General features: G+C 47.8%; 1 protein-coding gene across 1 annotated transcript; it reads right to left on the reverse strand.

Moving 5' to 3' along the window:
• Positions 1-3283: 3283 nt before the first annotated feature.
• On the reverse strand, positions 3284-11103 carry LOC113627774 (uterine milk protein-like). Its single transcript, XM_027120841.1, has 4 exons — positions 10467-11103; positions 7406-7673; positions 5539-5686; positions 3284-3490 (listed from the first exon to the last, which is right to left on the reverse strand). The coding sequence occupies exons 1-4, from the start codon at positions 11101-11103 to the stop codon at positions 3284-3286; spliced, it is 1260 nt and encodes a 419-aa protein (XP_026976642.1).
• Between the last annotated feature and the right edge of the window lie 441 nt (positions 11104-11544).

Consider the following 11544-nt stretch of genomic DNA (forward strand, 5'->3'; position numbering starts at 1 on the left):
GGGCACGAACCCGCGTCCCCTGCGTCGGCAGGCGGACTCTCAACCACTGCGCCACCAGGGAAGCCCGAGGATTGATTTTTGTTTACCTAAGATCTAGAACCAAGTGTGGAACTAAATGAATATTTTTTATGAGTGAGTCTTTTGGTGATGGAATTGGGTAATTTTTATGTTCTTTGTAGATTTTTGTCTTCTCTTAATTTCTCAAAAAGAGCATGTATTTTATTTTTAACAAAAAACAATAAAACATTGTTAAAAAGTAGAATTATTTAATTGTACACGTAAAGCAAAATAAAAGCTCGTTCAGGTCGGCACAGTGGTTCCAATCAAAAGGCACTTTTAAAACATAAAGGCTCCTAGGATACTGAATCTGATGCTATGATAGGGTGGGGCTGGAGGTACCTCTGGCCTGTCTGGTGTGCTGAAGCCCCAGATGGAGAGCAGAAGGTACTCACAGTAGGACCCAACAGGTGTGTGCTGGAAAGGTGAAAGCCAAGGACACTTTGGCCAGGCACTGATGGAGTCTGGTACACCCACTGATGTTTGAGATGCTACCCCTGGGTCTAGAACAGTGCCGAGAACTTTCTGGGTGCTTTATAAAGACACATTTGCAGTATGAATAAACAAAAAATTGAAGTACACGGCCAGAGTTCCTTTCTCACCTAAGAGGAATCCAGTTCACTCTTGGCTTTCACATAAATTACTTGGCTCTTTACAATCGTGTGTCACACGCTAGGGAAGAAGAAACAATCCCAGGAGACCCACATTTTGGAATCGATTACAGACCCCGCCACAGTAGAGACCCTCACAGAGCTGTGGTGGGAATGAAACGTTTGTACGTGGGCAACGTTTATGCAGTGCCTGGCCCAGAGCAAGGAGAGAGAGAGGGATTTTAAGGAATTGGTTCACGCACGTGATTATGGAGGATGGCAAGTCCAAAGTCTACAGAGTAGCCTGTCAGCCTGGAGACCCAAGAAGAGTGGACGTTGCAGGTCAAGTCCTAAGGCTGCCTGCTGGTAGAATTCCTTTGTGTTCAGGGGAGGTCAGTCGTTGTTCTATTCAGGCCTTCAACTTATGGAAGGCAGTCTGCTTTACCCAAAGCCCACCAATTTAAATGTTAATCATTCCCCTAAACACCCTCAGCAAAACATCCGGAAGAATGTTCGACCACGTATGTGGGCACTGTGGCCCAGGCAAGTTGACACATAAAATTAACTATCACACATGTCATGTGTTAGTAGGAAAGAGGATTGAGTACCACCTCCTTGGGTTGCTTGGTTTCCTTCCTGGAGTGCAAACCTTTGACCTTGATGCAGAAATACCTCACCTGTGTGTCCAATCTCAGAGTCAAAGGGCAGGAAAATGTGCCCTTACACGTAGGAAAGTAAACTCCTCTCACCGTCAACCTTGGAATCACACCAGCTCACTGCTGCAGTCATAGAGAAAGCCTACCCTGGCCTCGAGTGAAGACACCGCATCTGTGGCACCAAAGTTTGTGAGATGGCACAGCTCGCCATGAGCTTGGGCAGGTGGGCTTGGTTAAGTCTGCAGAGTTGACCTGGGTGCCGACTGCTTCTCAGTCATTTCCCGGGCTTTTTCCTATATATGCCAATAATCTTCTTGTTTCACGTGCCACTGCCTACCTCCCTTTAGCGTGTGGGTCAGTGGACCCTCAATATCCTCCATGGATACCCTCTACTAAATGGGTCCAGGCCCTCAACATCCTCACGAGCACCTTCCCCCTCTGCTTCTGCTGTGGATCTGCTTGGAGATAAGACATACACAAGCCTGGATCTCTAGCCCTTCCTCCCTCTGGTTATGCTGTTGACTCACTTCCTGCACGTTTTCTAGAACAATCCACTTTACTGTTCCTCTCTCGAGTTAGCTTCCTTATTGAGCTACTTCTCCAAGCTGCTCTTGTGGCCCATCCCCAGGCCTCTCCTTTCTTGGAGCTTGGGTTGTAAGTGGTGATGCAAGTGACAAGCTCTTTTCTTGGGTGTTTGAGCATCCTTGTTAAAGGAATGAAAGTTTTAGCCCTGAAGTGACTCCTTTGGTAGTGGATGGAGTTCCTTCAGGGTCACATTGTTCCCAGAAGAGAATACTTGGGTTGTGTCCTAAACCCCACCACAGAGGAACTTCTGTGGTTTGGGGTGACCAGCCCTCTCTCATCCAATCCAAGGCTCCTGGGTCTAATTGTGGGCCCCCAGGTAGCTCTGGCTTGGTCATGTCATTACATGGCTCTGCAGTCAGTCCCCCCTGCCCCATCTTTGGCCTCCAATCTCATTCCTGGCCTTGTGTTTTCAGCACTGAGCCTGGGCTCTCTACCAGAAGAGTTTTATTTCACCCTCTGTCCTAGTCTGCTGCAGTTACTGCTCTGAACTAGCCCACCCAGGCAAGGTCCCGCCTCTTGGGTATCACTCTTGGGTCAGCCTGTTTGGCCAGTGTCTTTGCCAGCTGTGCCCATGGCCTCTGGATCTGACTTCCCTAGTCAAATGTCTGGTTTCCATCAGACTCCATGATCCCTCCCATATGTCCAAGGCAAGTCATGGCCAGCCAGCTAGTTCCCAAGTCCCAGTCTCTCAAACACACACACACATACACACACACACACACACACACACACACACACACACACACACACACAATCCTGTTTTCCCCTCATCAGTTTTAGTTCGTTTCCAGTAGGGGGCAATAATAACTCCCTCATAGAGGGTTGTTGTAAAGATGAAAAGAGACTAGAGCATGGGGCAGAGAAGATGCTGCCAACATATCTGGGATCCTCTGCTTCTCCGGGTATCCCCATTTCCCCCTGGAGCTGGGTGAACACATGGAAGCCCACCGAGGTGTCTGTGGATACCAACCCTCTTCCCAGCCTCCTCTCTGCTGTGGGACATGCCTCTGCCCGCAGCTGCCTGGGGGAGTTAGTACAGCTCCTCTTGTACAGATGAGACGACAGGTTCTGATTGCCAGCTGGACAGGAAGCAAGGCTGATGAGACAGCCACCGACGGAAACAGCTCCCCCGCACCTGCTCACCCCCCTCAGAATTGCTTCCCTGCCTATGTCAGCCTTCTTCCAGGACAGAAGGTGCCCCAGCCAAATGTGTCTGGCAGGCCCTCAACCTGCTTCTTATCTTGCTCTGTTCTTGGACAGAAGACCAGCAGTGGCCCTCCCCACTCCATTCCCAGACCACACTTGTCAGTCTCAGCATTTTGATGCACAGGGTGGTGAATTGTATTCATTTTATTCATGACCAGCTAAGTTCCTGCGCAGCACAGCCTGGCCCCTCTACTCAGTTTTGGGGTTTAAGACTTTGCCCACAAAGAGGTCTCTTTGAGTCATCTGATCCTCCACAAACAGCAAGAAGGGTCTATTGAACTTCACGACCACAGGGACCTCCTTCGTGTCCACGGGGACCTTCCACACGTCCGCGTCCTTGGCTGCATCCGTGATTAAGCCATGCTCGCTCACCTCTATCTCAGCTTGATGCACGGCCTGGGAGAGACAGTTTCCTTCTCAGCTCTGGGAGTGAACTCACCTGGCTGGCTGGAGAGCAAGGCGGGGCGGTGTGCCCAACTATCTCCTGTGGTCAAGATCAGGGAGGCAGCTTCCCTCCATGGCCGATGGCAGGTGGAGGAAAGCTGACTTCCATTCCTAGAAAACCACCCTCAGCTCCCAGCAACTGGGTTCACCATTGAAGGCCAGACGTCCCCGAGTGGGGTTGATACTAGGGTTGGTAATTGTTGAGTTCAGACATTTTCAGCGCAGGGCAGACAGCTCAAGGTGTTAACAAGTTTAAAAGGGAGGAAAGGGGAATAAAACACAGAGGAAGGCTGGGTGGTCTGTAGGCTTAGAAAAAAATCCCATAGAACGACTGAAGGATAGTCATTTCCAACACTTTCAAGAAGAATGTGATAAAAACTACTAGGGGGCTAGTTCTTCTTGTCTCCATCCATGCAGGGACAATTTAACCTCCGTGTAAAAGTGCTTGTGCCGGAACATGCACGCTGGCCTCCCTGATCTGCAAGAGGTCCTGCTGGGGAACGTGGCCATGACATGGCTTGCATTACTGGTGATGGATTCAACATCTCTCAAACCCAGCCCAACAACCAGCACTCAGTGCACACCTGCCGGGTGGGTTCTGTTTGAATTGGACACGGTAAGTAGTGCTTACACCCACTGGGCCACGGGAAGCACGGCATCCCCTCGGGGTCCCAACCCTGGGAACTCCATCCAGTGTCTGTGAGTGACAGGTTCATCATCTCCCAATTAAAGAACAGGACCCCTGCCCTGTCCCGACCCCCAAGGTCATTGGGAGACTCGAGCAAGAGAAACCATGAAAAAGTGCTTCATAATTTGTCAGGGGCTGTATCACAGGGAGGGATTGTGTTTGCTATTTTTGTCCTGGGCAAAGTCCTCAAAGTATCCTGGCCCCTATGGCGGCCACATAGCAGCCAGCCAGTTAGTGACCTTGGTGGAGTCATTGGAGGGCAGCCCCTGTGCCCACCGGGATGGGTAAAATTATCTCATAAATAAATGTTCCCCAGCATCTGGATGTCTAACTGGCACCTCAAGTTTAGAGAGCCAGTCTCTGTCTGCTCCCCCAAACCACTCCTGCTCCATCTTTCCTGCCTCAGGCATTGGCTCCATCGTTTCCCAGGCTCCAGCTTACAAGCCCGACTCTTCCCTCCCTGCTCCCCAGCTCTGTCTTCAAAAGGCACACAGAGCCTTCTCACCACAGCTAACCCTCCCTCGAAGGCCCCATCCATCCTCCATTACCTCTCACCTAGGTTACCCGCCAAACTTCCTAATGGGTCCCCCTCTTCCTCCAGGGCCATTGCCTGTTCTCCGCGCGGCAAGAAGTGGTCTTTTGTAAAGCATATGTCAGCTCATGTCAGCTTCGGTGGTCTCCCATGTCAGTCAGAATAAACCCCCGTCCTGTCCAGGGCCTGGGACACCTACATGACCTGGCCCTGCCTGACTTCTACCCTCACTTCTTACCAGGCTCCATCTTACTCAGCACTCTAACTGCCTGGGCCTTCTTGGGGTTCCTCAGAAATTTCAAGTTCACATTCCCTTAGGATACACTTGCTCTCTTTGTCTGGAACACACGTGCCCAGGTATTTGCTCCCTTCTCTCTCCTGCCCTTCATTCAGGCCTTGGCATAAAGGCCAACCCAGGCCTTCTCAAGCCTGCTCACTGCACCCCAGCATGCCGTTCCCAGTTTCTCTGCTTTCCTTTCTTCACAGGAAGTATCACTGGGGGACGTAATACATATCTGTCTGTTGGTGTGCTCACTGCCTACCCCGTGAATAGAATGGAACGGCTACGAGAGTAAGGTGTTGTCTGGCTGGCTCACGACTTCACCCTCAGTGCCTCCAGTGCTTGATGCAATTACTTTTGAGTGAGTGAATGACGAAAGAACCCCCAAAGCCCAGGGACCCAGTCAGATAAGAGTTATAACTGCTGTATAAAAAAAAAAAAAGTTTCTCAATCAGGACTGTGGTGGATAAAACAGAGACTCTAGAAATTGCCCCACTCACCTCCAAAATAGATAGAGAAGCCTTCTTTGTGATGCTCTGGGTGGCCGCTGTTGTAGTAGGCGCATCTTTGACGTCAATCTTGGGAAGCAGATGTTTTAAGTTTATCTTGGAGGAGATCTTGAACTTGGGCAAAACTAAGTGCACCAATCTGTTGAGAATGAAAACGACAAGGAAGCTGAACAATGTCCCTCTCCTGGGGTCTAGGGGAAGCACCTTGCTTAGGCTGAAAGACCTCTTCTGAGTGAAAAGGTAACAGAAGTGTTTGTTCTGAAGTGCTGGGTTGGGGAGATATTAAAGATGCCGGGGTATGAGCTGCAATGTTGAATTTCCAAGCAATCTGCTTACTCAAAATATACCTTGCTATTCAAATGATTCCCTTCACAGGCTCTCTATGCAAGAGAAGATGAGGGTCAGCCCAAGAGCATCCAGCCCTGAGTCCCTCCAACCCTTCTGGAAGCAGGGGTTTAAATTGGGCAATGACCCTGCATGGGGTGAGGGAGATGGAGGGCATGAGGTCCCCATGCTGCAGGTGGAGCAGAGGGAGTTTCCACAGGAGAGGAAGCTCCAGCCTGGATGAGAAGCTTTCGAACAGAAAGGAGGACTCTTCTCTCTATAGACCAGCCACTCTATGACTAAGGGAGAGTATCAGGATGTGTAGCGCCAGCCCTCCCACCCAACATTTTAGACTATGTCAGTGCGGTGTTGAGCTTCTGATGGGCTAGCAACCCGTTCAGTTGGGTCTCTCTACTGCTGTACCCCCTCTGTCCCAACCAGGAACGTTGTGGTAGGCACAACCATGGCAGAAGATGGCAGACGCCCTCTGCCGTGGCCCTCAACTGTAGGAGTAAACGCTGTTGAGAGATTTCTTCCCAATCTACACACTTACGGCCTGAAGACTGTCTCCCCAACCCTGCCGCTCAGATCAGTGGGCCATTGAAAATCATGATTTCACTATTTAATGTACCCACATTTGATGGGACCTTGGTGAATAGCATACCCAAGCTCGGTTAGTTCAATGCTCCCTTCCAGGAATATGCAGCGGGAATCGAAAGATACTCAGTTCAGTGTGGGGCGGAGCATTTGATTGAATGAAAGAGAGCCATGCCTGTCTACAGTGGTCTCAGCTTGAAATTTACCTGCGTAGGCTCCTCCCCTGACCGTCATAACTAATTAAGAGTCCTAATTAATACTTCACAACTGAATTCGCTGATGTCACCCTACTCATTATCTCCTTAGTTTTTACTACAGTTTGAAATTGTATATTTGTTAGTTGACTTTTTACCTCTTCCACCAGACTGAAAATTCCACGATAGTAGGGAAGTGTTTGGCTAACCATTATATTCCCAGCACCAAGCAGTTTCTCGCATACAATAGGTGCTCAGAAAATATTTTTTGGGTGAGTGGATCACGGGCTAACATGTGTGTGAAAAGCTGGTTTGCTGAGCTAGAGAGGTTAGAAGCAAGGACTAGTGACACCAAGAGAGATGGGGCTCTGGGTGCCCTTGTAGTCCCTTGTTCCAATCCCTCATGAGACCCGGCTGTGTATATTCCCTGGGGTTCCGTGAAATTCCCATGTATCTTTCCAATAAAGTCCTCTCTTTACCCATCCTGAGCTTGTATGAAGTGGGTTTCCGATGCTGTACATGTGACAAAAAGAACCATAATTAACAGTTTAAGGGGCTTCTGGCTGGTAAGGGGACTCAGGCTGCTATTCTTTCTGTTTGGTTTGTTTCATTTTCTACAAATATGCTAGGAAATAACCAGATGCCAAACCCCCCCCCCCCCCCCACAATAAGGCTTTTACATAGAGGAAGTGAGGGCTGAGTAAAAATGCAATGCCATAGAATGTTCCTCCTGAACAGGATACCTGAAGTCACTGGCTTTCTGGAGTCTAGCTCGCTTAGCAGTTATCTCTTTTAGAGCCAAGTGGAACTGTCCTGCATCTGGGAGCACAAGAATGATGGACACATTTCCTTTGTAGGGCATCTTCACCATCGTAGCAAGCAGCTCCTCGGAGCGGCTGTAAACCATCCGTTCTGTCTTCCTCATCATGTCCACTTGCACTTTGGTGTTTTCATCCACAAAGAAGTCCTCCTTCTGCGTGAGGTTGCTCTGAAAAGCTCTTTCCCAAATGCCTGGGGGAATCAGGAAGGACAAAGTCAAAGAGTGATCTGGCGGAAAATCATCACCACCCCCAGGTTCGGGGACCCCAGAGGTCATCAGCTTGGGAAGGAAGCAGTCTATTGTTGGTGATACCTTGACCATAGTGAACAGACTATTTAAAATTCTAGACTGGTGCAAAGGAAAGAAAAGCTAACACATGATTTTCAAAGATATTCACCATAGAATTTCTTTAAATCTGTATTTCTCAAAGGATGTTTACCAAAATACCTGCTTCTGGAACTATAACACCAAGAAAGGGTTCTGTCATCAAATAATTTAGGAAACATTGACCACAGCAACCCTTCTTTGAAAACTCCCACTGCATTTGAGTGTATTAAGAGTTCAAAGAAGTCCTATGGTAAAGAAATCTGTTTAAAATTTATGTAACTTATTCCAGGAGGGAAATTTTTCATCAGAAAGACACACACCTGCGCATATATGCACACCCCTGCGTGAAATCCTACTTTAGCTAATGCACTTCCCCAGTGGATTTAAAAAAAGATTCAAGGTACACACCAGTTAAAAAATGCATGTCACCCAGAGTGACGGCCATCTAGTTTGGTCTGGAAAATCTCTGCAAGTGTTAGCCTTGCTTCTGATTCTATAGCCAGGCTTACGGTCCTCTCTGTTCCGTTTTTACGACTTGCCTTCTAAAGTGTGATATAGATAAAGCTTTTAGGAGGGAATCATGCCCGAGAGTTCTCTGAAGCATCCAGAGACGTGATCCCTCCAAGATCATTTGTGGAGCACTTTCTATGTCCCAGGCACCTAGTCTGGGACTGTGAGTCCAAATATGAATAATGGTCCCAGTAGCCTGAGCAAGCATCCTGTGCTGGGAAGCATTGTTTTTATGAACATTTCCTTCACTTATCATGTAAAGAACAAACAATCTGCATGTCCTGGTAGGAACCCTGTTTAATCCACAACAGTTTATCCATTAATTGACTCATTCAAATCTGAAATTTCTTGAGCTCAAAGAATGTGCCAGGTACCATCCTAAGTACTGAGGTTATAGCAGTGAATAAAACAGAGGACCTGTGTCCTCATGGCGTTTACTTTCTAAGGGGGATACAGAGAGAAAAGCAATCCACCACTGTAAATGGTTAAAAGTGTGATGAGCATTAGGAAAGATGCAAGTAAAGAGCTGAGTGCTAGCATGGAAGCACTTCCTCTGAAAGACCAGGGAAGGCCTTCTTGAGGAGGGAGCATTGAGGCGGAGGCTTAAAAGAAGAGGGTGCTCCACCTGGCAAAGAAGGGGAGGAAGAACATTCCTAGGGAAGGAACATCATGGACTAAGACAGGAAAAAGCAGGATGCATTTAAGGAAGAAGGGAAGGTCTTTGTGGGCAAAGCATAACAATGAGAGGGATAGTGGTGGGGAGACACTGGAGGGATCAGCAGGGCTCAAACAGCTGGGTCTGGGTGGGATTGCATTCCAAGTGCATCAGAACGCTATGGAAGGGCTTCAGATGGGGGAATGATGTGATTTATGTTTTAAGAAAATTGTTCTGGTCTTTTAATGGAGAAGGGATTGGAGGCAGGCACGAATAGAAACATAGTAATTAGACAGCTGGGGCAAGTCATCCAGGCAAGAGATAGTGGTGGCCTTGGCTACAAATGTGGTAGACCAGATGGTGAGAAGCGAACACACTCCAGATCAGCTCTGCAGGCAGAATCCATGGGACTTACTGTGTTCTTGAATCTGGAGGCTGGAGGGGAGCTTTTGTCAGGAGAATGTGGGTGAATGGCATTGTGATTCTCTGAGGTGAGCAGATGCTGGGCGTGGTTGGGGGGATTGTGTTCAAGGGTCTGTGAAACATCCCCAAAGAGATGTCAGTAGGCAGATGAGTATTAGAGTCTGGATCTCAGAAGAGGTGGTCCAGGCTGCATCTAGAGTGCGGGGAATAGTCGGAGTACAGATGGTGTTTGAGGTCGTGAGCTCAGGTGAGGCAGGAGACAGTTGTAGAAGTCAGAAGAGGAGAAACCAGCCAAGGAGACAAAAGAGGCATGAGCTATGGGGTAAGAGGAAAGTGGAGGGAGTCCTTGGGCAGGGAGGATGGAAGGGGACCTGCCCTGAGGAAGGGGAGGGGACAAGCACTCCCTCACTGTGACCAGAGGGGAGAGTGAGAGGAGAGGTGTGTGAGCCTTGGGCAGCACATGGAGGACATCCTGTCAGAACTGCTTTCTTGTCCCCATTCGGGCAGGAGGCAAGGCCATTGACTGAGAGTCCATGGCGGAAGGAGACTGGTAATGCTAAGTGGAGGAAGAGGGTATAAATAGATGCCAGTGAGCGGTAACTCTGAGCCCACCTGAAGAAACAAGGGCCACGTCAAGATCTGTGACCTGGAATTTAAACTGCTAGTTTAGACACCTGGCGTGTGATCCTGAATTCAACAATGGACAAAACTTCGCAAAGCATCTCATCTCTCACTGATCTGACCTTACAAAACAAGTGAATTAGCCAATGCTCATGCCTCTGCAAAAAGATTTCTTTTTCCCTTTTTTACCAGCAAGAGTCATTGCCTTTTTATTCCAAAATATCTTAAGCACGGCAAACAAGATGACTGAGAAGATTAAGAGGAGAAATACTGAAAAATGCTAGACAACACAATGATATCAAAGTCCATTTAAAAAGTTTTGGATCTACTGGTTTCTGGGAAAATGGGATATACTGACAAAATTTTTTTTTTCCTGACTTAAATCTTTTAGGAAACACAAGGGCAAAGTTTACCCCAAATGAGAATTCATGCATTTAATAAACCTCACCTTTGAAGAGAACATAGTTGACAAGACAAAGGACAGTCTGAGGGTCCAGGTGGGTGATTAAGTCTTTGATTTTCTTATGTATCTTTTCAGCCACATAGTGATTGATGGCCTTCTTGGTTTTTTCTGTATCTTTAAGGTCAATCGTCTGGATGTCCACTTCATGTACTCTGTCTATCTGCTGCAGAAACATCTTGTTGATCTTCCTGTTGTTATCGATAAAGAGAACGTCCTTGTGCTTCAGTTGCTCTTGCTTCACTAGCTCATTCCACGTCTGGACAAGATGCTTGTCCTTGTCTAACACTTGGATTTTTCTGAGGTCAAGTCCCAGGTCCTCAATGAGGTTGGTGCGCGTTGTGGATTTGATCCCCAGGGAGAGGGTGACCAGGGCGATGGAGATGGCCACAGGGGAGAAGATAATATTCTTTCTGGGATCCTCAATTATCAAAGCCTTGAACAATTCTTGGGCAAACGCCTTATGGCCAGCTTCCGTCTTCTGGGAGAGAGATGGAATTTTCTTTAATAAGACTAGGTTGATATTCTTTTGGGAGTCTTGCTGCTTTTCACAGAAGATGCTATTAAAAAGGCCACAGAGGATGAGGACCAGAGACAGCACCAGATGTATTTTCCTGTGGGACATTTCTGCAACAATCCAGAGCTGTTATTGGAAGGAAGAGGTATACGGGTGAATGTTCTATGGAACGTGTTCTCAATGCTGAGGGGATTGAAAAAGGCTCATTCTTACCTGGGTGCAGTTCACCTGGGTGGGGTTGCTATTTGTCCTTAATTGAAGGATCCTAGCCAAGTCTAACAAGGAAAGTCTAATGAGTATTCTGGAACATGACTTCAGACAAATTAAAGGTAAGTGACCTGATTAACAGGGATTCAGTTCTGCCCCTAGCCTATGCTGCAAGTGGGTCTTCTCCATCCACACTGGGGTTTCTTTATCCTTTTTGCTTGCTCTTCTTCTTCTTTTTTTTTTTAATACAGAGGTCATGACAAAAATCCTGAAAAGTGTGGAAAGGAAAGAAACAAGAGGAGAGAGAGAGCACAGATTGCAGATTCAAACATCTGCAGAGAT

The sequence above is a fragment of the Aethalodelphis obliquidens genome, unplaced genomic scaffold (assembly GCF_003676395.1).
Source record: "Aethalodelphis obliquidens isolate GAN/ISIS:26980383/991018 unplaced genomic scaffold, ASM367639v1 scaffold21, whole genome shotgun sequence".
Taxonomy (NCBI): Eukaryota; Metazoa; Chordata; class Mammalia; order Artiodactyla; family Delphinidae; genus Aethalodelphis; species Aethalodelphis obliquidens.